Here is a 25,301-nt window from a genome sequence, read left to right on the forward strand (position 1 = left end):
ACAATTGGATACTTCCAATCAATTAGCATCACACTCGAGCGCAGGTTTCGCAAGTCAAACATCATCGATTATAGCTTCATGTATTTTATTTATTTATTTATTTCGTAGCTATTGAAAAATGTTTAGTCCATTGTGTTTGTAATTGGTGTTGCCAATGTTGTGTGTGTATGCGCAAATTTTATTGAATGTAAAAATGGATGTTGATTGTTGATAACATGTTTTCGTTTTGGAGACCCCCTCAGATAGCCTTGGCCCCCCTATGCCCCCCGCCCCCCAAAAAAAATCGCTCCGCCACTGCATGTATTCCACTTTATTCAAATGAGCATACAAAGAAAAGAGGACTCGGAGACACAAATCTGAATTAAATTCCAAGTTAGGAGAGCTCGAACGTTCATACCGAGTCAACAAGTCATCCTGGACTTGGACAAGCGGGTCCTCGCTGTTGCCCGCACGTTCGCTTGAGTTTTGTTCTCTGGATCAGGATCTTGAGTCACATATTGAGTGGCGCCTAAAGATATGAATGCGCCAACTTTTTCAAGATGCGAGCTGTCATTTGGCCGATTTCGCCCTCGTGAGCACAAACGTCAGGTGTGAGCAGATCTACCGGAGTCTCACATCGTTTTTCGCCAAGCAAGTCCCAAAACGAGCGACTGAAGTCTGATTTAAGTCAAGTCACGTGAGCCAAGTCCCCCGCCTCAGCTTCTTGCAGAATCCCCTTCCTCCCGCCGGGTGGCGCTCACGTGAAAAGTCTCCTCTGAGTGGTTACCAGCACGGTCTGGCTTTCTCGCCGCCGCTCCTTCTTCCGTTGCAGCTGCAGCCGCCAGCAGACGACGCTGGCCGCCAGCAGCGCCAGTCCGGCCGCCAGCAGTACCAGGCCCAAGTAGGAGATGGTGGAGCCGTGCGAGTTGAAGCTGTACGCCACCGCCGTCACCACCACGCCGGCGATCAGAACCACCAGGCCAAATGGCACCGTGCACCGGTAGCACGACAGCTCGGCGCCGCCCGTCGCCGCCGCCAGCTGGACCTCGTTGACCAGGGGGATGCTTACCGCTGCGCTGGCTGCGGCCGGCCCCTCCCCCATGCCGGTTTTCTCCGTGCTCGCTGGGGTTTTCATGGCGGGCCGAGTGCTGTCTTCTGGCATGGCGCAGTCGGACGGGCTCTGGTGCTTCATAGGCGAGGCTTCGTCCTCAGTCGGGTCCGCCTGCCTGTGTGAACAACTTTGGTAATTACTCATTTATAACACAGTTGGGACAATTTAGCCACTACAAGTTTCTACAATCTTGAGGCACGAACGCTGACTAGAACTAAGAGAAGACATCCATCCATTTTCTGATCCGCTCTATCCTCACGAGGGTCGCGGGGGTACTGGAGTCTATCCCAGCCGTCTTCGGGCAGTAGGCGGGGGACAACCTGAACCGGTTGCCAGCCAATTGCAGGGCACACAGAGACGAACAACCATCCACGCTCACACTCACACGTAGGGACAACTTAGAGTGTTCAATCAGCCTGCCATGTATGTTTTTGGAATGTGGGTGGAAACTGGAGTACCCGGAGAAAACCCACGCAGGCCCGGGGAGAACATGCAAACTCCACACAGGGAGCTGGAATTGAACCCGGTACCTCTGCACTGTTAAGTCGACGCACTAACCACTGGACCGCCCAAGAGAAGACATCTTAATTTTTTTTTTTCTCCTTGGCTAAGCTACTCTGCCTTGGCTTGAAATCATTCAGACTGCCTGAATCCACAAGTTCTGACTAGAACTAGCAGAGGCGATGATTTTTGTTTTTCTGCTGCGGTCAAGCAGCATCAGAGCTCACACAACTCGGCACGGCCTGCGAATGTTGGTGAACTGGGTCCTGGAAACGTTCGGGAAGCTTGTCGGCAACAGGGAGCGGGGCCGCTTGCAGATGTTTGTTGTCACGATTCGCTGCCAGGCGGCTCGACGGCGTAGAACGCACAACACCCCCGCCAGCCGCATTCCGCGCCCCTCCTGACTCAGGCCAAATGACGCAGGAGCCGCGAGGCCAGCACGAGCTGAGACATTCCCCCGAGAGCGCCGGAGATGACATTACGGCCTCGACTACGAGCGAGAGGCCGGCACGCCAAAGTTCAGCTCGGCCGCCCGCGGATGTTTTGTTTTTCTCTTGTTGAAATATTGCAACATGTGACTGGGGGAAATGCTGCAGCTGGCCGTGATTAATTCTGCAATTTGTTTCACAGCGTTTCTCCCCGAGGTGTGCTTATTTCCGCTCTTTGATTAGTTCCAGGATTACTGATGACTTGTGAGGCTCACGCTCGCCTGCAGTTACCTTGAAAAAGTAATCGGATAACTGATTACTCCTTTAAAAAGTTACTCGGTGGATGACAGTGGCTGCCTGTTATCCAGCCCGCGAGTACGGTGTAAAAAACTATTTAAACAGCAGACAGTCATTTTACATTGGAGCAATTTAAAACATAAATTATTGACATTTGTGGCAACAATGTTAGTTAGCCTAACAAAGTAAGCAAGTTGTTTGCTCCAAGCCAATTTGCTGAGTTGTTTGGACCTCTCGCTTGAGGTTTGGGGGACTATACAAGTGACAATTAGTTCTGAAAGCTCTCATTTAGTTCTTGAAAAATGCCAAAACACAAAATTTTCCCAGTAGCAAAATTTAAAATATTTTATTGAATTGCCCAATGTGAACTTTGATCCAAGTTCGTTACCTTGAAATTTTGAGTTCACTCAACTTTTTTTCTCATTTTGTGAAACAACAAAAATATGCGTATATTCCAAATACAATGAAAACAATTGAAAAAAATCCTGGGGGAAAAAATCGACAAAAAAAAAATCGACAAAAAGCTGAATGTACATTTTCTACGTTAACGCTGAAAATTGTGAGATGTGTACCTGATTGTGCATTGTTCCCGTGACCATGATAAGAAAGTTCGCTCCAGTTTTATTCTATTCTACATTAATACTGCAGTTTTCTTGATTCGCATTGGTCCGAATGAAAGAGCTCTACAGTCGATGTGTCCCACGCGAAACGTTCTCTGCGCATTGGTCCTAATGAAAGAGCTCTACAGTCGATGTGTCCCACGCGACAAACTTTTCCCACCTTGGTTGAACGCGTCAGCGTGTCCAAAAACAAATTCATCTTGGTGACTTTTTTTCTTTTTTTAAATATACGTGTTCGGAGTCCCAATTTCCATCTCCAGCGCAAGTGTCCGGAAAGTAGTACTTGTAAGTCCACGTTGGAGCGGCCGGTTCGGGTTAAAAGCACGGCTGGACGTGTCTCACCTGAAAGTAGAACTGCAACATGTGTGGCGTGGAATCTTTCCTCTGTTGTCTTCCAGTCAGGTTGGTGAGTGACGAGAAGGTTTGTTTGAGGAGTTAGTTGCGCGCAAATTGCACGTTGTCGCTCCGCGTCTCATTCATGAGCACGCTGGCCGCTCGCGGGTCTCACACTGACGTCACGGACGCGCTTCCATTGACAACACGGCCTATGTGTCAATTGAAACAAGTACGCTAATGGTCTACTACTTCCACTCTGGCATTACACAATAAGAACATTCTGTGTGGGAAACACACAGCACATTATTTAAGATAGTGAAGGGATTGCATTTTTTTATTTCATTCTGGAAAAAAAAAGAACAGGGCAGCACGGTGGGCGACTGGTTAGCACGTCCGTCTCACAGTGCAGAGGTTGTTGGGGGACAGAGTCGGCCTTACTCTTCCTCCGCGTGTTCGTTAATTTCGGACGATGAGGATGTTGTGAGTGGCTGCCTTTCCAGCAGCTCCTATATTTTGTTGTTCTACTTCTTCCATTCATAACTTGCTGCTGTGAATTGGGAATTTCTCCATTGCGAGACTAATAAAGGTTCTCTTATCTTATCTTATCTTGGTGATTCAAATACAGGCTGGAGCCGATGAACAGTACCTTCGAAGGTTTTATTTGCAGAATATTCTCGGCACCCGCGGTCTACAGACAATGGCTGCAGATCACGAGTGCGAAGGTGTAAGAGATTCACAGCACATTTATATCGTCAGGGATGGTACCGAAACTTATGACGTGGCATCGGACTCTGTTTCTCCTAAACTCATCAGCTTGTATCAGCTGGTGCTTTCCGAAGTTCTGTGTGTCTCCACATTGTCTCCACTAAGGAAGAACTGATATCATCAAGTGTATTGATGATTCAATCAAGTGATTGATGATTCAAGGGTGCAAAGGTCTACTTGCAGGCATGAGGATGTGTGTGTTCTCATGCTGACATGGGATAGTTGTACATTATGTTCAAACATGGGCAGAATACACACTTCAAGGTGCAGGGTTCGATTCCACCTCTGGCCTTTTTGTGTGGAGTTTGCATGTTCTTCCCTTGCCTACGTGGGTTTTATCCGGGTATTCCGGTTTACTCCCACGTTCCAAAGACATGCACGGTAGGTTAATGGAACACTCTAAAATGTCCCTAGGTGGGATTGTGAGCGCGGAGGGTTATTCGTCTGTGTCCTTTGATTGGCTGGCAACCAGTTCGGGGTGTCATCCGCCTACTTCCCAAAGACAGCTGGCAAAGGCTCCAGCATGCCCGCGACCCTAGCGAGGGTAAGCAGATTAGAAAATGGATGGTTGGATGAAAAAAAAACTATCATGAGCCAGAAAACATGTTTGCAATTCTTTTCCATGAGAAGGTTGATAAAATGGAATAAATAATTCTTTTAAAATAGGTTTCATACAATTAAAGTCAACATAGATATGCTTTAGTTCGTTGTCAAACTAAAACATAATAGGACTATCACAATATTATTTACAAGATTATAGAGTACATTTCTTTCTGTCGAGCGTCCGTCTACTCTTATTTTGAAGGCCAAACGTAAAATCAGTTTTTCAGAGGTGTCGAAAGTATTCAGACGCTGTACTTGAGCTTGTGGCAGTCTTTGCGTTTCAAAAAGGCTGCTAAAATTTCAAGCATCGATTCAACTGACATAAATGAATCAAAGTGGAAAAAGGACAAGCTCTGAAATGCATTTAGGTGCACATTTAAAAATGTTTTTGGTGCTTGTGTTACTGTCACTTATGTACAACGTGTAGGGACCTTTTCCATCTCTAATTCTCTAAATTTTTCTTCAAGCTGCCTGAGATACACAACGCCAAGAAGTCCTTCTTTATTCTACAATCCACACTCCGTGTTTCGTGAAATGAAATGCACACATATACAGAACTCATAATAGAAATGTGTGGATGGTATGATCAGCAATGACTTCTCGGCCATGTTAATGTGTGAATATAATTGTCTTGATTCATGCTCACGACAAGTATCATAAGATTTCACTCTTGTGGAAAAAATGGTACCTGTATTTGTATGTATTTCAACACTTATTTAAATATGGTCAGTCTGATGTGAGGCTGGTCAGTGGGGTGATTGGAGACTGGTCAGTGGTAGTTAGGCCACAGGTTAATTAATACGACGCCAAAAGATTGATTCAACGTGTAAAAATCCGAGAGTTGGAAAAAAAAGTTGGTCGGGAACAAGCTTTTTGAATACCCTTATTTTGGTGATCGTATGCGGAAGTTGGTGCTGTCAGAAGCGTTGCTTGCCGGTGGTCGTCATGTCGTCGCTGCGCTTCACGGAAGAAGACTTTGCTGTCGCTTGGAAGGAACTGGACGAGCCACAGCTGGACGGAGGATGGCAGCTTTTCACCGAGACCATGGGCGTCCACATTTACAGACTTCTCGAGCAGGTTGCACTTTCGCCGTAGGAAATGCAAATGGCATTTGGCGCAGCACTACCGGGTGTTCCCACACAGCCACACCAGCAAAACTCGCAAGGTCTCCGAATGAGAAATAGTCACGGGTTGATGGATATTTGATTGTTTTCGCGTGTTTTACTGGTAGAATAGTTTGGGAAATAGCATCCAACTGTGTGGAACCTGACTCCTTTATGTATCACCAAACCTCAATGCGAATAGTCAAAATTTAAACTTTGCCGCCCGCTAAAATCACGATCTAACTCTGACTGAATAAAAAATGATTTCAGATCTTAATTCGCGAAACCCATCTCTTAAAATCGTCGTATGAGTGACACGTTGACACTGTGGATTATTGTTTATTTTTAGCAGAACGATGCCTTTATGTGCGGCAGCAAAGGTGCACGTGAGCTCCACTGGTTTGTGCACATTTAAAACATTTGCCCCCCTGCAGAAATGATAAAAAAAACAACTGGCGGACTCACAATGATTGCACCCATGAATTCAAATGAATAACTTCCATCTCCTGGAATAGGTTTATGAGTGACACCTGAACATTATATTTCTTTTTAGCGGAATGATGATATTATATGCAACACAAAAACAGACAAATCTCATTGTGCACGACGAAATAGAAATGACACCGGAGCATACGCATGTCAACTAGGACCTTCTGCCATCTAGTGGAGGATTTCATTGTTCTGCCTGTCATTATACTGCCTTGCAGACGGCGGGATTTGACAAACGATGATGGTTGTGTAAATTGAGGGGTCCGTTGTTTTTAATGGACGGCTCTACTTTACGAACGGCAAAAGGAGAGATGGAAAAAAAGACGTTAGCAGCGTAGCACGTTCGAGAACACACTCCTTTTTTTTTTTTTAGAATCTTTATTTGAACAAGTTATAATACTACAATTTGAGAACACACTCCTTCAACAAACTAAAATCACTTCCTGCTTTCACTTACTCAACAGCCAATCAGAATCTATCACCATAAAAACATGTCGAAGCAATTATTAAACAACAGAATGTAATGTAGGTAATCTTAACATGAAATAACATGATGCTCAAACATAAAATGATAATTAATAATATAACATAAATTTACAGTTGATTTGACGCCTCTGCTTTAGCCCTAAATTGCTATGAAACCACCTCAAAGCTACCGAAAGTCTCAAGGACAAGCAAATGCCACACTCTCGCGGGTAAAGTCGTCATTCTTGTTCACACTTTGCTAGGCCCTGACGTCAACCCGGGTCACAAAATAATCTCCGATTTTAATCCCTGTCATGCACTGTGGGATTAGTGGCAGTACAGAGGGGATATAGTCCACAACTGAAAGTCACACACGTCGAAAGACCCCAGCAAAATGTTTTGGAATACAGTTTTTTCTCCCCCCCCCTCTCCCCCACAAAAAAAAATCGTTTACAACAAAGTACAGTGCAACTCTAAATCTAGTGTCAGGATCCATCAAAAACAATGACATGAAGGACTTGTGTTTTCAGAAAACTGGTCTTTACGAATACAAAGTGTTTGGCTCGCTGGACGACTGCAAGGCAGAGCTTTGCGCCGACGTCTACATGGACCTGGCCTACCGGAAGCATTGGGATCCCTACGTCAAAGGTAACGCCGCGCCAAGTCTCTCGCCCTCGCTTCAGCCTGCAAGCACATGCACGTCGCGTGGTTGCAAACTCAATTGTTGCCGTTCTTTTTGTCTTCACGCCCATCTGCAGAGGGCAGCAGGTAAGATGCAGCCTGTGAACTTGCTCACGTAGCCTCGTCAAGACCGACACGGCCCGCACAGCCTCCCTTACAAAGTGCCGCAATGAAAACATTGACGTAGCAATCAAGTCAGAATCGATTCCTCATCATGTTCATTTCAAGAATTCTTACCTTAATTTTCACAAAGAAGAAATGTTCAAAAAGAACTAACCAAGTGTTTATTTGCCACAAAACTCAATATTAAAAAAATGGACCATTTGTTTATTAATCGTGTGTTGGTATTCGATAACATTTCAAATTGACAAAATAACAATTAAGCATTATTAATTTTTTCCAAAGCACATTAAAAAGTAGGAATTGATTATTAATTTGACCCAATTGTACTATCAACAAAATTAAGTGATGCATTTGATAATTTTCCTGAAAAAGAATATCACAATATCACAATTGATCATTTCCATAAAATGTCAACTTTACAAAATGACACCGATTTCAATTATCAAAAATTCATTTTGCTAAAACATACTATAAAAATAACAATTTATCATCGTAAGTTTTAATTTTCCCCAAAACACGACCAAACATGTATATATTTTTAATTCAATTGTTAATTATTGGTTAATTTTCCCCAAACCATAAAAAAGGCTGACTGAATAAATTCATGGGTGCCTAAATTTTTCCCCAAACATAATGTTGAATAAATCCCAATCATTTGATGAATTCTTGGTTAATTCTTCCAAAACCGTATTTAAAGATGATGAATCGTTCATGAAGTTAGCGAAGTTTCCCCAGGAGTTAGCCGAGTAGTAGAATGCCAACGATCGGTCCTATAGCGATCCTGTTTTTCAAGCGTGCGTGTGTGTACTGTGGTGGTGACTCTGGCCTTGTTTGGGCTTGTCAGAGCTGACAGAGAAGGAGATTGATGGGCAGCGGGCTATCTACTGGGAGGTCGCGTACCCCTTCCCGCTGTCCAACAGGGACGTATCCTTTTTGCGCTCGACTTGGCCAACACGCCCGCTGGCGTCCTGCTGCCGGCGTCTTCTTTAATGCGGCGGTTTCAGTACGTGTACGTCCGCGAGCGCCGCGTACTGGACGTGGGCGGCAGGAAGATCTGGGTGGTCCTGGCCAGAAGCTCGCCCGAGACGCCGTACCCGGAGAAGAACGGCGTACTGAGGGTCAAAGACTACAAGCAGACCATCGTCATGGAGGCCAACGGCCACGCTGGAACCAAAGGTAGCCTGATTGTAGGAGACTGGACTGTCTCAGAATTGTTTATTTATTCATTTGTTGTGTGTCTCAGTCCCCCCAGCCATAGAATTTATTTTGTGATTTTCTCGCTTGATTTTCTGTTTTGCGCTAAGAAAATCGAAAAGAACGCATTTCTTTTCGATTTTCTTAGCGTCATTGACGTAATCGTTAATTTTCGTTTTTTGGAGGCGGTCTTTGAACGTCTCTCGAGCCGAACGAGAAGGAAGAAGATCTGCACTTTTGTGATTTTCTCGCTTGATTTTCTGTTTTGCGCTAAGAAAATCGAAAAGAACGCATTTCTTTTCGATTTTCTTAGCGTCATTGACGTAATCGTTAATTTTCGTTTTTCGGAGGCGGTCTTTGAACGTCTCTCAAGCCGAATGAGAAGGAAGAAGATCTGCACGTGGTCGGACAGATACGTGTCTGCATTTGAGTGTTAAGAGAATTAATAAAGTGTATGCTTAAAAAAAAAAAAAACAACAACAACACTCCAGCTCTCTTTCTTTCGGAGCTGCAACACAATGACGCAATTGTACGCCAAAGAGCTGAAATGCATGTCGAATGAACGCGAACGGAACGGATTGAACGCGACGCGAAATGTCAACAAGAAGCCAAATTGATTTACTCAGCTGCACAAGCACGAATCAAAAGTCGTGAAAGATTGACTTGTTAACTGATTGATGGTTGTATTTGGACTTTGCAGTGTTCATTAATTACTTTGACAATCCCGGTGGGATGATTCCCAGCTGGCTGGTCAACTGGGCGGCCAAGGTAAGGAAAGCCAATCGACCAATCCTTTCTTTTCACCTTCCATCAACACGTTGGCATGTTAGCCCTCATTCGACACTGACAAACTCAAGAATGCACTTCGGGGTGGCCGCCCCGTTGCTTGTCTTCATTTGGTCTGACCACATTCGGATGTGTTTCAGTATGTTGTTGTCTCACTTTTGTTGTCTTGGTTTTGTTTTCCTGGTCACCAGAGCGGCGTTCCCGCCTTCCTCACTGACATGAAGAAGGCGTGCGTCAACTATCCACTCTACTGTCAGAACAAATGAGGACACTTGACGGACCGGAAAGTGAGTGACGAGTGACGGGGATGTCGGCTGACTTGCTGTCTTTTAATTACACACACAGACACACACTCCATTACTTTAAGTGCAATCCGAGCCTTTTGTGGAGGCTTTAATCATTTCAAGGCATGTTCGCTTGTGTGGTTTTCAACGCGTTTACTGTCAAAATGACAACTGCAATGCAAACCATTCTTTTGAGGTGGCTGAAATGAACTTTTGGCGTCTGAGAGTTTCTTTGCTGTCTGAATGTTCCTGCTGATTGCCCAAAAAAATTCCACGACCAGTATACAAATATTTACTATAATTAAACTGTATGTTTAGTGAGACCTTTAATTATCTCACAATGGCATGAACCAGGGTGGGCAAACATTGTGCTGAATAGCCAATCAAATCAATACAAAAGTCAAATTGATGAAAAAATGACTCCGGGCTTTCGTGTTCATGGTGAAAATGTATTTTAGAAGTGATAATTTTTCATTTGGTTGAGAGAAATAAAAAAAAAAACGGATTTCTGCATCAGTGCTGTGTGAGGTCATTACCACTAGATGGCAGTATCACCCAAGGCGTGGACTTGCATTGCTCATGTTGTCCAAGCAAACGGAACAGAACAAAACTTGGGTGCGCAGGTTCTTTACCGTACCATTTGGAGGGGGGGGTCAGAGGTCAGGGCCACATCTTACGAGTGAGCCAAATCTTAATTCAGGCGCAGGGGGCCCCCGAAGGAGTCCTGACAAGTCGGCCCCGGAGGAATAACAGATTTGTTGCTTTTTTTAACAGGCACAATAGGCATGAAGAAACATGGCCAGAGCAAATTTTGCGCCGACTGTAAAACAAACATATTTCTTGGCCAGCCTTGTGATTGGTCATCCACTCGGCTAACTGTGGCAATACTGAAGACCAGTCTCTTATTGAACACCAACATTATTATTCTTGTTATTATTATTATTATTATTGTTATTATCCTCCTCACTCTTCAGACGGGACTCCTCGTTCCATATTTCTTAATCCCAATTAAAAAAACATTCAACATTCCAAATAGTCACAAAATTCAGGACACGTTAGGTAGTATTTTTATTTTCTTCACATTCCCGAAACACCGACTTTCCTCACAATTCCGATTGTTACGCAATCCCCCATTCAAGAGATATTTGACACCTGCGCCTCCTCCTTCCACATTTCTTGATGGAGTCAAACCATTCCAAGTGTCCCATTCGACATTTCAGCCTGGATGTGATGTCGGCCAGCTGCGGGCAATGGAATGTTGCGCCCCACCTTGGTCCTATCTGTTGCTACCGAAGCTACTGTGTGTGCCGAACTTTAAACAAGATCAACAGGGTCAAGTTTTGTGCGGCCCAGAGATGACGTACGTTGCAAAATCAGATCAAAATGATTGCAAAAACTCATCAAAGAGAGAGTCACATATTTTTATTTGATTATTCATGTTTGTATTAGAATTTTTTGTGGTGACCACTGCTGCCAGCCTCCTATTGGGTAGCTGACACTGGATCGGTACCTTTCTGTCACATTCCAAAAATTCCTACTTTCCCCTCCAATCAAACATGTTTGAAAACATTCAAAGCCTCCCATTCCAACGATTCATTTCAATCATTTCCGCAGCATCCACACGCAATTTCTCTAGAAATTGCAAATTGTCGAGTCGCGAAAGAGAAAGCCACACACAAGGCTGGCTGACCCCCCGTCCCCCCTCCGCACTCGTCCCTAAGAAGCTCAGATTTCCCAGGTGCCTCTCTGTCTGCCAGACGTAACAAAATAACGTCTCTGCTGGCCAGCTTATTTTTCAAGCGCTTTGCTCTCTTTTGGCTCATGTCTGCACCAGATGACCGCAGCAGATAGCCGCCGTGCGCTTCTGCTTCTTCGTCATCGTCCATCACCTTTTGTCTCCTTCTTGTTGCTTGCCTCGGCCCACAGCGGCGCCATCAACACTTCATGCTCAATAATGATGCTTTTTTTTTTTTCTTTTTTCAAATTGACTGAGTTAGGCAACCGGCCAACTTGATTTAGAATTTCACCTTGGCCCGCCTGGAGGATCCTCAACACGTTCCTGGATTGTGACATCATATTTTCAAAGTCATGTCTTTAAATTCGGCAGAAATTAAATTAGTCGATCGGAATCCTTTTTGAGATGTTCCTCTTGCGTGTTTGGTTTTGTAAATTGTTCCCCCCCCCCCACCCCCCATCGGATTACTGAGTCACGTATAGCAGTTAAGTGAGACTTTGTTATACTGCCCCCGGTGGCCATGTGGCCCAAGTTGCAATTTCAGAAAATGATCAAGCCTCAATCTTGCTCCCGGGTTGGTCGCTTGTGCTGCCCTCAGGGTTGTTATCTTTCCAAGCGAGAATGCGATGACATCCTCCCGGAGAAATATACGACCCGGATTATTAGGAGGGGTCGCGTGACATCCGAGCCCTTTAAGTGCTTTACCTGCCGCCGCATTTGTCGGCTTGGGATTTATTTTCTTGGGAAATGTGCGATTGTGGGAACATGGGGGCAATGTGCAAATTGGGCTGCCCTCAGTGAGCTGAACGTTTTCAAGTGGAGAAGCGCTGTTGATATGCTGGAGAGATTACACTCATTTCGTAAAATGTTGCTGACAAAGCAATTTGAATGATTCATTTTCTGCCTTCCGCGTGTACAATGTTTAGTTCTCTTTTTATGGATTAGCTTCAAAGTACACTTTTTAAGTGACAAAAATAACTTGAAGCAAGCACGCTGGAGGACCTCTTATTTGGTTAACTTTGCGAATGAGTCTTTTCATTTCCTCAGAGTGATGTTATATGACCACCTCCCAGTTGACAATAAGCGAGAGTGTGAGAACAGGCAAGAAGGAATATTTTTAAATGAGTCCTTGAATCCGTTTCAGCGTGTTTCAATGAGTTTCAACGCATGGATGAGTGGTCAAAATTTTGCAATGTTTGGTATACGGTCTTGCTACATTGCAGATTTTCACCTATGGTGGGTGGCATGTTCCCTTGTGATAAAATGGGGGACACTGTAGTTTCTTCCAACGTGTGTGTGTGTGTGTGTGTGTGTGTGTGTGTGTGTGTGTGTGTGTGTGTGTGTGTGTGGGGCGACATGGCAATTTGGTGTGGAATGGCACACTGTCACCGAGGACCGGTGATCAAAGGGGTGGCGGGTTTTGCGGCTGGGAGGGGAGGGGGGGCAGGGTCAGTGTTACAGTTCACACCCCAGCAAGCCTTGCTTCGCTTTTCTACCTCGCCCCCTGCCGCGCCATCTCCACAGGCCCGCCTAAAGCAATCTGGGGGGCAGCATTTGTGGCGGTTGGGGGGCCGGGGGGTGGACCCCGAGGTGGCGGCAAAGGCGTGTTGTGCAAATCTTCAGCACAGTGAGAGCTCAACAGACTTTGAGTTGTTTGGAAGTGCACATGATTGCTTTTATTGGGTTAGTTTAGTTGAGTACACATCATTGGCCTGATAGTGGCATGTGGGGGAGAGGGAGTTAAAGTGTGTGTGTGGGGAGAGGGGGCGCCGGTAGCACCCGTAAATAGAAGATCTTGGGGATCAAAGAGATTCTGGCCAGCATGTCAGAATGAGATGACTTGATGCCGCATGAGATGCGCCCCAAATCTTTGTAGCTACCAAAGTACTAACATTCAAATACCGACGCACAGTTCCTGTACTTACACATTTGCTGTACTTCAGTTTAAGACAACTAAATTATATTTGTGAAGTAAAAAATGTAATGTACCATACATGAAGATTAAAAAAAAAAAACAAAGTACTGTACTGGATTGAAAACCAACTTTTTAGAAACAGTTAAATGTTGCATTCCTTTCATTTGATTGTATCGCATGTGTTCACTCAAAATTGCAATTTTCATTTTATGCATCGCTCTTAAATATCCGGCAAGCCGACACGGTTCATTGTTGCCTTAGCGAGCAGATACCTGCGCTTTGCCCGCGTCACGTCACGGCCACGGCCCTGCTGCACTGATTACCGCCTGTCTACACGAGCATGTCGCACGGGGGGGTACAACAAGGAAATGCTTTTGTACATGAGGCAGACAAAAAAAAGGACTTCGTTGCATCACCGTTTGCCCTCCCGTGTTCACAAAACCAGTTTGATCAAACCATGACACACTCTATTAGCGGATGCCTGGCTGGGGCGTTTTTTTTGTGTGTGAGGCTCTGCGTGAGAAATATGCGTAGTCAAACAAACCAGCAGCGGCCCGAGTAGCAGCGCTAACCGTCTTTGTTTCTGTGTTTACGTCACGCTCTAATTTCAACTCAAACACACGACAAATTGGTGGGAAACAAACTGGTTTGATTCCACCGTCGTTTGCACACGAGAATCCTGTCAGGGAAATCAGATGGGATAGCGCTTTGAAAAGAGTCCGTTTGTGGTCCCGGTCAAGACGTTCAGAAAGTCTCAAAAACAAATTCAGGCACTTGCCAAACTGGGCAGCACAAGAAGCAAGTTGACAAAACCAAAACTTGCTTCACAAATGTCCCTGCCTTTCCGTCGTTCTCTCTGTGGCGTGCGTGCACTTGTGGCAGATGACGAGGTGCTCTCAAGCAACCACACCAGCCTTCGCGCTGGCTGCGAAATTGGACCTAATATTAAAAAAAAAAAAAAAAAAAGGTTCTCCTCCTCGCTTATGTCTTGACAGTTCACTTCACTTTCTTGTGCAAGCAAAACACTGACTTAGAGTTCAATATTACTTTTGGTATGATTAGGGTTTCCATTATTTTTGGGGGAGGGGGCTCAAAATTTTGCCATGGTTATTGAACATCCGACCAGTTATTGTTAAAAAAAAACAACACTTGACTCAGCCATTCCTTTCCTGGACTCGATGCGCGCTGAGCTTTTGGTGAGCTGCGCAAAAAGGCTTCAACAGATGCAATGCACGCTTTTAACAACCATCCCAGACTGCAATATCGGCGTCACACATTCTGTCAGAAATCTGACCTTCCAAATTAAAACACATCAATGTAAAAAAATATAATAAAAATCAGCACACTTTGCTTGGCCCAAGGTGATTTATTTAGCAGTCGTGCTGAAAAAGCAAGAAATTGTTTGAGCGGGGCCAGTGAACATCTGATCAAAATGTTATGATATTAGAATGCTTTTATTTTGAAAGCCGAAATTTGCCCGCGTTGTTCCTAAAGGCTTGCATTGCGCAATACGCCTCGCCGCCTGTTGAAGCCTTTTTTTCCTACTCCGTTTTATGGTCAAAACTCCCCGAAATGTAAACAAACGTAGTCGACTTAATGCGGCCCGTTTCAAGCTTGCTCCAGTTCGTGACGCCGCTATAACGTTTGCCAAACGGAAGACACAACAAGACAAACGTCATTCATCTCTTGTCGATCGGATTACACGTCAAGCGTGTCGATTGTGGGACGTGCCGCCTGAAAACGACTCCCCGGGGATCCGTCGCGCCCACTGGGCCATTTTAAAAGGTCTCCCCTTCGCCCGCCGGTCGTTTGTCAAGAGCGCGAGGATGGGAAGGAAATCCAAGCCTGCCACTCATCAGCCTGTTGTAGTTCTCAATGGCTCAATTGATATTTCAAAGTCTGAAAGCAAATACTCTTCATCTAAAATGTGGAGTTCAGGACATGTCGTCGTCGTTTTTTTGGAGCTGATCGACCCAGTGAGGAATTGTGATGAGGTGCAAATAGAAGGAGGCTCGAAAAGTCGTTAAGTGCTGATTGGTTCCTCTGGTTTCTCATTTGTTTTTGCAAATTCACGGGAGTGGCTTTTCTTTGAAATTCGTCGGGGTGCAACGCGGGGAAACAACAGACCAGTCCAGGTGGGACTCCTGAACGTGCATTTCAGTTGTCCAGCAATGTGGAAAGGAAATTTGCACAAAAAGCCGCAGCACACAAAATGTCTAAATTGAAAACTGAACCCAGGCTTGAAACTCTCATTTGAAACCTTACCGCTGTCTTGAAACCTTAATTTGAAACCCCAAGTTGATCTAGAAACTCACATTTTTAACACAAAATTTTGCGGAGGGACCAAACATTGGCTTGAAACCTTAGTTTTGAACCTTAGCCCTAATTTGAAGACGGAACTGCAAATTACATTCCTCAAATTACATTACTAATTTGAAAAGTCAAATTTGAAAACCTTAAACCTGGCTTGAAACCTTAACTTAAAACCCTGACCCCAACTTGCGAGTCCAATTTTAAACTGGAACTCAGGTTTGGAACCCAAATTTAAAACCTTAACCTTCATTTGTAGCTCTAATTTACAACCACAACCTTGGCTCGAAACCCTAACGTGAAATCTAGTCTTAAAACTCCACCCCAGGCTTGAAACCCAAACATAAAACCCCAATCCTGTCGCAAAAGCCTAATCCATCTTTGAACCCCTAACCTATCCTTGAAACCCTAATCTAATTTGAAACCAAAGTGCCTTTTCTGGACGCTGGGAACCCACCACCTCAGTTTATGTGTGTGCATGCATGCGTACATGAGCACAGCGCCTCCTTGAGTCTCGGGCGGAGACGAGGCGGTTGGGGAAGCGCCTGGGTGGCACGTGGGGCCTCCCTGGCTGGCGCCCGCCTGTAATTTTACCTTCCCATTCATCAGCCACAGATATTAATAATAACGCCACATCTGGATTCACTTTACTGTCTGACTCGAAGCCTCGACAATCGCTCGCTCGCCCGCTCTTCTGCCGCTGCTCCACCAGCCGCTTTCTCTCTGGTTGGGCCTCACAATCATTCACTCGGTGCCTACGTAGGGGTTTCTATATTGTGGACCTAGATAGGGCCTAAAATGTTCACGAAAACGTGACGACGCCGTTCGAGATCATTCATTCGTTCCTGACTTGCGCATTCGGATACATTGAACCGCCCCTGACATTCCAAGAGCAGGTCCGCTGCTTAGATCAATCTGTGAAAATGATTCCCAATGATCTGATCAAAACATACTGTGTATTAGCTAGCGGTGTCTTATTAAAACTAAGAAAGGACGATCAACTTTTCAAAACAAATTATGATGATGTTAAAAAGTCAAAATGACCATTAAATGGACGCAGCGGGTTTTCGTCAGGCGTCAGCGATGCCTTTGAGAAACGGCCAACCGTGGCATTAGCGGGCTAGTGGCATGTGGCTAACGCACAAACACCTCGCCGTCCCGCGCCAGACTAACGTGCTGCCGTTTTGAGCGCCGAGGCGTCAATCAAACGGCAGCTCGTTAACCATCGTCAAAATAGTAAACATGTCCTGGACTTTTTCATTCATTTCTCAGGAAATAGTACATGGACCTTGGCGGCTGAGCGGCACGCTAATGAAAGTCCCGCCGGCCGGCCAAGTCACACACGCTGGTTTCGTGTCAAAGTGAGACACGGGCGTGTTGGGATGTGTAACCAGCAGACGTGGCGGTTCAGTCAGTCTAAAATTAGTCTCAAGTCTGAATCTGCAACTTTCAAGGAACAAGTTACCATGGCAAAAAAATGAAGAAAATCAATTGGCATCACACACTCAGTGGAGTCAGGTTGACTACAGTTGGTGAAAACAATCAAATAATCTCTCACAATTGAAATGAATGAAAATGCCATTAATCCATTCCAGCCTCTCAAGTAAAATGTGTTTTTATAAGAAATACACACAAAGATTTTCTCTCAGAAATATTGAGCACATTTAATACTTAAAGGGAGAGTCAAGTCAACATTTTTCTTGACAATATTATCTTCTATAAGCCCCCACTGGTCAAAAACGGCATTCTAATTAATGTCGCGTTTGTGGCAAGTAACTGTAAGTCTGATTGTAGTCATGTCATTGGAGTAGCCCCATTTGTGGTAGCGATGTCGGCGTGGCAGCTAGCCGCCGCCGTAGCACGAGACTCATCAGCGTGGTGTAAATCACTGTGATGAGCCGTCAAGGTGGAGCCGGGCCACCGCCGCCGCCGCCGCCGGCTAGCAGCAGTCTTGGCTGGCCGCCCTGCGAGCTCGTCCCAAGCCTCCCTCCCTCCCGGCCGGCAGTGGCAGCAGGTGACAGAGGCCTGCTGTGTGCGAGCTCGCTCCGACAGACAGCGGCTTCGCTACACTTTTTCGCCAGCGAGTCGTCCGCGTGCATCACTCATCTGCTCATGAGTCAACATGCATGATGTCAGCCGGCCTCGCACACAACCGGACTGTATTAGCATAAAAGAGCTTATTTATTAAAGAAAGGTTGGAGGTTGGAGGGGTGGGGCGCGTTCGGGGGTTGTGGGGGGGTGCCGGCTCTTTTCCATGCCGTGGACTGAGCTGTACCTCCCAGCGAGAGCCACAAACAAGCTGCTAAAAACACTTAAGCGGTTCTCCCCATGCAGAAATAAACACGGGCCAATTAGTGCTCTTATTTTTGGAAAGTGTTCAGCTGCCAACGGGAGTTGACAATGTGACCACGCAAACCTGGCCCAACCGAGACGACTGGAATTTCAGCATGGACACCCGCCGATGGACAGAGGCGGCAAACGCCACTCATGCTCTGTACTCAAGTACAGATACTCGGGTAAATTAAAAGACTCTGGTCAAAGTAGATGTACTCATTCAACGTCTGTGCTCACAGTAAATAGGTGCAGACTTAAAAATGTGCTTAATCACAAAGGAAACTCTTTTTTTTTAGTTATAGACAGCAGCCATTTTGTGATGGTTCGGGTTCTGCTTTTTTTCAGATAAGATGAATTATTAAAATTCCAGAAACTGTTGGGGTCTTTTGTGTTTGTTTGTTTTTATATTTCTCCCAAAAAAGACCCTGGTAAACGTACGAACAGATTGAACTCCCGTAACTGGAGAACAAAACTTTGTACGGGCCCCCGACCCCAGGGCGCGTGCACGCACACACACGTACACGGATTCGTACAACGCGCCACCCCGCCGATTACCTTCCGAAAGGCAATATCAGTTAGCGCCAGGTGATAATATGATTTCGAATGGCGATATTACGCGACCAGCTGCAAGCATGTTGACGACATCAGACGTGGTGGAAATGTGTCCGTCGGCAGGCAATCAATCCCAGTTTTCCTTTTTAACGTTGGTCTGCAAGTTGAACTGAACAGAAACCACCAATAATTGAAAGAAGAAGCAGTACACGGAAAGTAATAGTCACAAACGTGCCGCTGCTGGGGAGACGCGATTTGGTGTGTCCTTCCAAAGATGAAGCTATTTTGAGAAGAGAAGTCCCTTCCCATCGCTTTTGTGGCGGTATTTCCGGAGAGAACCAAGTGGACGAGGATGCGGTTGTGCAAGGTATGTTGTCAGAAACAAAGCGATACAACAAAGCTGCTGAATCATTTGAACAAGCGGGATCCAAGTCATGAGGTGGAAAGCGGGACAATGCTAGCAGCGTTTGCACAGCTTGGCTACGGAAACATTAGCCGCTAATAATTAGCCGCCGGACGAAAGCTGCGATTCATTGAGTCATCTTTTATCATGCACCTTTGCAGGTAGCAATGATGCTAACGCCGTTTTGGCGGATCATAGCTTAAAATCGATCATGTTTACCTTTTAAGGTATAGTCATTATTCCCGAGGGGTCCATATTTATTAGTTCGCTGTTATTTTATATTATTCTACATTGGTTCTACTGTTGGATAAAAGTGATTTTAATGTATGAACAAAAAATATAGGTTAGTAAATGTTGAATTTGATGCATCCTATTATCTTTCTTGTCAGTGGCAATTGCTTAAAACGGACAGAAAATGTTTGGGGGAATATCTGGAGCTACTCCAAACACAAGTTTGTCTATTCATCTTCAGTTCACATTAGCAGTATTCAATCAGTCCCCCCCCCACCGCCCCCGAAATATCATCTGCCACCTATTGTTTACAAAAATGATGAAAATGTCTAAAAGACCCCGAAACTCCCAAATCCCATTCGATCAAGATCTCAACTTCTGTTGACTTTTCCGATCTCTATTTAGCAGTATGTATTTTTTTCCTTTTACAAGTCATTATTGGTGGGGATAAAAACAAAATAATAACTAGTAGAAAGAACAGATATCTGCTTTCAAATTTATGGAGTTGCTACAAGTAAAACGTCATCAGAAAATGTACTACTCAAGCCAAGTATAAATACCTAAATACAGAATGTTTGTGTAGATTCTCAGTCATCCAGGTCCTGGTCTTCTATACTGCTTGATTCAAGGCGACTGAATAGAAACTATGTTTTTTGTACTTTGTTCCTACCCGCCAGTCCTGATGAACAATCAGGCCACTATTATTCCACAAGAGAGATTCTTGATTTATGAAGTGCCAGTTGGGAGCCAAGTCCACGTGGAACGTGATGGGGGTGGATGCCGGGGTACAAGCCAGCGTCTGTCAGGTCGACAAGCAGCCGAGCGTCTTTTTGTGCCGATGTGTCTTCTGCTGGCCTGCGTCAATGACGCTTGGACGCTGTTGCAAACGGGGACGCCCGCTGTTCTACCACGCCGCTCGTCAGGCTCCATTTAGGACTCGGGCAGGTTGATGGAGAGCCGAGTCATCCATCAAGGACATCCCGTTTTTTTGTTGATAGCGCTCAAATAAAGACACGCTGCTGGCTGGAGGCATCCATGGACTAATAGCACAGGACCACATTGACCACTGTTCTGCTCATGAGGACTCTAAGGGCCTCTTTGGAATTTCGTTTTTTGCCCAGGAATTTTCCTTTCCTGTCCTATGAGCGAGAAAACTCAGAATAACTTGGAGGAAAGGTTTTTGGAAGTCTAAAAATGCTTAGGAAAGATGCCTCGATGCAAACTTTAGCTTAGGCCTGGTACACCCATCGTAAAAGAGTAAGATGTCTTTTTTTTTAATTTCCTTGAGTGAGAGATTTGATAGAATAGTCTTCAATTTCTTGACAGCACGACCCTGAGTGCAGGTACGAAGGAATATTTTTTGAAGTGCATTTTGATACATTCTGATGTGTTTAAAGAGGTGCTGGCGTTAAAAAAAAAAAAAGTCTGTGTATGGCGTCTGGAAGGTATCCCCGTGATAAATGGGGCTTCACTGTAGATTAATTTGAAGTGACATAACTTTGCTAAATTGCTTAAATTGGTGGTGGTGATGTGAGTTGGCTTTGCAGAAGCTGGAGTGATGACGCGCTTGTGTAATGGAGGAGGAGGAGGAGGGACGGGGGGAAGCAAAGTGCTAAACAAACTAGCAAATGACAAACCTCAGTTAGCGCCAAAGTCAACAGCGCCGGACTGGCCTGCGTGTGTTCAGCTTGGCGGGTGTGAAAGTCGGCTGGTGGGCAGATAAGAGCGTTCGCTCGCTACGTGCCGCTTTTGTCTTCTTTGCTGCTAGCCGAGCTCGTGCGGACGCATCGACTTTTTACTCTGTGTTGTTGGCTTCTGGTGTTTGAGTCTTGCGGATGAGAAAACGGCAGGGGAGACAGCGGCAGTGAAACTCAGCTCAAGCGGTCCAGAACAAGCCATAATATGTGAAAATTCACATTATAGAGACACTACGGAAAATTGTTTAGTTTGACGCCTTTTGGATCACCATCATAACGTCCTCCAGTTTAAATAAAATACAAAATCAATTTTCGAAGAAGCAGGTCTCACAAAGTTCAATCTCAGGTCCAATCCTGTTTAGTCTAAATATAAACAGCCTACCATCTAGATCTGGAGACACCATAAAAGTGTTCAGTTTCACTCCTACATGCTTCACGCAAATAAAATGATAAAAGCACACTTTCACTTTTTGAAGTATCCCTTAATGTCTGTTATCACACTCTCACTGTCAAGAAAAGGGGCGCTATTGTGCAACATCGTAAGTGTTCACTCTCTCTCAGTTAGAAATTTCAGACCAGTAAGCTTCCTTTCTGTCAAGTCCAAGGTTATTTTAAAAAAATACACCAACTAATTTACTATCTCAACTCAAGTCCACTTCTACATCCCACGCAACTTGCTTTAGGGCCCACTACTTAACAGGAACGCAAACTCAGTATTTACTGAAAGCATTCATTCTTTTGTGAACAGAGGGGGCCTTCAAAAAACCTTTGATACAATTATTCATAATATCACTTGCAATTTATTTGAATTATATCTCACTGACTGATATCAGGATGTTAAAACACAACAAAAAAACCTAAATCCCACTTCCAAAGATCTTGTCACAGGTGTCCCACAAGGTTCAATCTTGAGTCCAATCCTGTTCCGTCTTCTTATAAACTATCTACCATCTGTCTGCTAAAGCTGCAAGGTCATTATTTATGCAGATAAGACCGTGATTGTTGTGAAGGTGAAACCATTCAGAGGTCATGCTAGTTGTGATGACAAACATTTCAAAATGGTTGGGGATCATTTGCTGCCTTACTTTTCCAAAATTGTCGTTATGTCTTTTGGCAAAATAAAACAGGCAGAAAACATGATGATATTATTTCTGGACAGGGAATCCTAACTGTAAATCAATGATTCTAAGATTTTTGACACCTAGTAGCACCTAAGAAATACTTAATTAGCTTTCAAAATCGCAACGTCTCAAATAAGTGCCAACAGAAACAAGGTGGAGGTTTTATTCCGAAAAGGTTTATTTACTATTATTTTAATCATGCACAGTTCCATCACTAATATTGCAATCAAATATGGCTCAATTAAGAAAAAACAGCTTCGATTGAAGCTGTTTCTTCGGATTAAAAAAAGAGAAAAATTTGACTATATTCTTGGATTTGTTCATTATTCTTGGAAAAAGATTTCCTTTTTTATGTTAGTTTTTTTTTTTGCTGTTATTGCAAGATTGCAAAACATTTTTCTTGAAAATTTACTCAAAAGTTTTCATCCTGATATGCTGTCTATTTTTATTTTGTATTTTTTGTAAGCATGGCTTGTAATGCTCGGTGTCGCTGGTGTTCACGCCGCGCTGACGTTTTCCAGACTTTTAGCCATCGTTTGGCTGTAAAGCAAACCAGGCGTGAATTAGCTCATTGACAAAGCAAACAAACGGGCATTTATCTGCGCCGCGCCGCCAAGAACGAAAGATCCTCGAGTTTAGACAGCTTCACGCTCGCAGCTGACACTTTCCACGGCTCCCGCTTGCTTGCCGATGTTTACTTGGGAGCCAACAGCCGGCCATATTGTGTCGCCGGAGCACCACGCCAGCTGGATACCATGATACTGTGATTTAGTTTAGTTGACCAAGCCTGGAACTCCATTTATTTGTGATATCAAATCAATTTTCCCCATTGATTGTTTACATGTCGTCAATATCCCTTGTAAAAAACAAATATTGGCAGTATTAAGATTTTCAAACACACAAAAACATGAATATGGGTTTTAAAAAACCCGAATAAGACCCCTGGTGCTACCCTTTTTCTAACCCAAGATTTGCATTTTGCTCCATCTGCACGGAATCTTGGTCTTTGGATTGCAGGAAATACTTGTATGTGCGACACTCTCGCCTAACGTTGATGTCTTCGCGGCGTTGTCTGTGTCTATGGTGAAAATAAGTGTACAGACACGGTCTGGCACGCAACTCACACAAGCAGAAGTAAACAATCATGGCAAAACTGAGAGATGCAGGACAGCGGCACACTTTTGGAGCGAGCAGGAAATCGGCTTGTTTATTCCTGCAGTGAGTGATTATGTCCTTTACTGACAGTAAAAAGTAACAAGCAGAATTGACGTCTATTTGCGTCATGATGTCCGTGCGTCGCTGTTTAAATGAAAATATTTAAATGCTGGAATAACTCTTCCGTCTGCTCACGCATGCAAAGGGGTTATTCTGAATGTTTCAGGAATCTCAATTTTGACCCAGTTATTGACCGCAAGTACACGTATTCATTGAAGTGAATTGAGATGCAGTGAACCCCCGCTATTTGCACGGGATAGTGCCGGCTGGGGAGGCCAGACCTCAAATAGCAAAAATCTGTGTTGAAATGACGCCCATTGGAATGCATTGAGGAGGGAAAAAAAATAAACCCCAAAAATTATTCAGAAAATGCTGATAAGCCTTCAATATGCTCCCCCCCCCCCAAAAAAAAAACGGCGGGGAAACAAAATATATTGCAATATTGGGGAAGAAATCCAATATGTGAATGCGGAGAGCCGTTGTAACTGAGGCTCATTCCAAAAAAAATCCTAAAATATTCGTGACCAAGTGGGAATAAAACCACCCATATGCGTTTCCTTATTAAAAGACAGCACATTTTTTTTGCTTTGAGTGGAGTCTGGAACGGATGAATGGCCTTTCAATGCATTTTGATGAGTTGAGATGCTTTGCGTTACAACGGTGGCCATGGAACCAATTCAAATGAGCATTTCTTGCGCACTTAGGAAGTGCACTCTGCTCTGTCACGCGTGAAGCCGCGTACTACCGTTTTTCTCTCTTCAGAGCTCGCAAACTGGAGCCGAAGAATCCAGCACGTGTTGCACACAAGCTCTCAGGCGCCACAAGAAGGTTTTTACGCACGCCCACCGAGGAGGAGGTGTCGGGATGTCCTCCTCCTCGTCGTTCTCCTCCTCCTCGTCTTCGTGCCGCAGACAACAAGCGCGCATTGACCACGCGAAAGTCCGGTGACATCACGCGCACCTCCTAGCATAAAAAGGGCCATTCGGCCGCCGGGACGGACGGAAAAACGCAACGGGCCCGCGAGGAGGCGTCCGCTCGCTCAGCATGGACGCCTCTCACGCGTAATTGCGCATCGGCCCACGTCGACATGGACGGCAACCTGGGAGCCGTGTGCGCGCTGCTGCTCGTGTCCGTCGGGCTGCTGGCGGAGCGCGCCGGCTGCCAGCACTACTTCCTGCTGCGGCCCGTGCCGAGCGACAGTCTCCCGCTGGTGGACTTGCGCGAAGACCCGGACCCTGCGCTGGACCCCCGGGAGCGGGACCTCAACGAGACGGAGCTGCGGGGGATCCTGGGGGACTTCGACGGCCGCTTTCTGGCGCTGTCGCCGCCGCCCCCTTTGCAGCCGGCGTCGGAGGAGGAGGCCAAGTCGGCCGAGCTGCCGGAGATCGATGACGAGACGCGGCAGAAGCTGCCCAAGGAGATCCGCGCGCTGGACTTGGACGCGCAGCTGCTGGGGAGGCGTCACAAGGGCGGCAAGAAGCTGAAGCGACGCTTGCAGCAGTGGCTCTGGGCTTACTCCTTCTGTCCGGTCATGCACTCCTGGAGCGACCTGGGCGTGCGCTTCTGGCCGCGCTACGTGCGCACGGGCAGCTGCCCGGCCAAGCGCTCGTGCTCGCTCCCGGAGGGGATGACGTGCAAACCCGCCGCGTCTGCGCACCTCCACCTGCTCAGGTGGAGGTGCGCGCGCAGGAAGGCGGGGCTCAAGTGCGCCTGGATCCCCGTGCGCTACCCCGTCATCACCGACTGCAAGTGCGCGTGCGCCACATAAAACTGCCGTCACGTCGCTCGCGCGATTCGGGATGGACGCCACAAAGACACGCACGCGCCATGCTTGCTTTCAGGGCTCCTGCAAGTGCTGATTGCCAAACAGGAAGGACCGCGGATCAAGTTCATCGTGGATGCCAGCTCAACTGTTTGGTAGTCTTTGAGAGGACTGTTTCAATATTCTCGACACGCTGTGTTACCGTTCACCTCAAATAAAGATGTGCTGCTGCACCTGATGGACCTGCAGTACCCCCCCCCC

General features: G+C 45.5%; 4 protein-coding genes across 5 annotated transcripts in view; 3 read left to right on the top strand and 1 right to left on the bottom strand.

The window, feature by feature from the left end:
• Positions 1 to 290: 290 nt before the first annotated feature.
• On the bottom strand, positions 291 to 3,574 carry tmem100a (transmembrane protein 100a). The gene is made up of 2 exons (XM_019889906.1): positions 3,279 to 3,574; positions 291 to 1,205 (listed from the first exon to the last, which is right to left on the bottom strand). Exon 2 carries the CDS (start codon positions 1,169 to 1,171, stop codon positions 737 to 739), a length of 435 nt encoding a protein of 144 aa, XP_019745465.1. The 5' UTR covers positions 1,172 to 1,205; positions 3,279 to 3,574; the 3' UTR covers positions 291 to 736.
• A 1,965-nt stretch (positions 3,575 to 5,539) lies between these two features.
• Positions 5,540 to 10,174, top strand: pctp (phosphatidylcholine transfer protein). Its single transcript, XM_019889905.1, has 6 exons — positions 5,540 to 5,717; positions 7,228 to 7,345; positions 8,346 to 8,425; positions 8,506 to 8,677; positions 9,396 to 9,463; positions 9,673 to 10,174. The coding sequence occupies exons 1-6, from the start codon at positions 5,586 to 5,588 to the stop codon at positions 9,745 to 9,747; spliced, it is 645 nt and encodes a 214-aa protein (XP_019745464.1). The 5' UTR covers positions 5,540 to 5,585; the 3' UTR covers positions 9,748 to 10,174.
• Positions 10,175 to 18,650: 8,476 nt separating this feature from the next.
• The window catches only part of LOC109527823 (myosin phosphatase Rho-interacting protein-like), a 23,742-nt gene continuing 17,091 nt past the window's right edge, over positions 18,651 to 25,301 (top strand). The window contains exon 1 of one of the 2 annotated variants that reach the window (XM_019889944.1): positions 18,651 to 18,978. In XM_019889944.1, the coding sequence (XP_019745503.1) occupies positions 18,964 to 18,978 (15 nt within the window). In that variant the 5' untranslated portion in view covers positions 18,651 to 18,963. The remainder of the gene's footprint in view (positions 18,979 to 25,301) is intronic. The other variant, XM_019889943.1, reaches the window with a different exon arrangement.
• On the top strand, positions 23,696 to 25,295 carry nog1 (noggin 1). Its single transcript, XM_019889945.1, has one exon. The coding sequence runs from the start codon at positions 24,366 to 24,368 to the stop codon at positions 25,044 to 25,046; it is 681 nt and encodes a 226-aa protein (XP_019745504.1). The 5' UTR covers positions 23,696 to 24,365; the 3' UTR covers positions 25,047 to 25,295.

The sequence above is a fragment of the Hippocampus comes genome, unplaced genomic scaffold (genome assembly GCF_001891065.2).
Source record: "Hippocampus comes isolate QL1 unplaced genomic scaffold, H_comes_QL1_v1.1 scaffold326, whole genome shotgun sequence".
In the NCBI taxonomy this organism is placed as follows: Eukaryota; Metazoa; Chordata; class Actinopteri; order Syngnathiformes; family Syngnathidae; genus Hippocampus; species Hippocampus comes.

Bases quoted from the DNA above. Each gene is read 5' to 3' on its own strand.
- tmem100a (XM_019889906.1), bottom strand. From the start codon at position 1,171: ATGAAGCACCAGAGCCCGTCCGACTGCGCCATGCCAGAAGACAGCACT.
- pctp (XM_019889905.1), top strand. From the start codon at position 5,586: ATGTCGTCGCTGCGCTTCACGGAAGAAGACTTTGCTGTCGCTTGGAAG. The intron at 5,718-7,227 runs GTTGCACTTTCG...TTGTGTTTTCAG, and splicing joins TTTACAGACTTCTCGAGCAG to AAAACTGGTCTTTACGAATA. The intron at 8,678-9,395 runs GTAGCCTGATTG...TGGACTTTGCAG, and splicing joins CGGCCACGCTGGAACCAAAG to TGTTCATTAATTACTTTGAC.
- nog1 (XM_019889945.1), top strand. From the start codon at position 24,366: ATGGACGGCAACCTGGGAGCCGTGTGCGCGCTGCTGCTCGTGTCCGTC.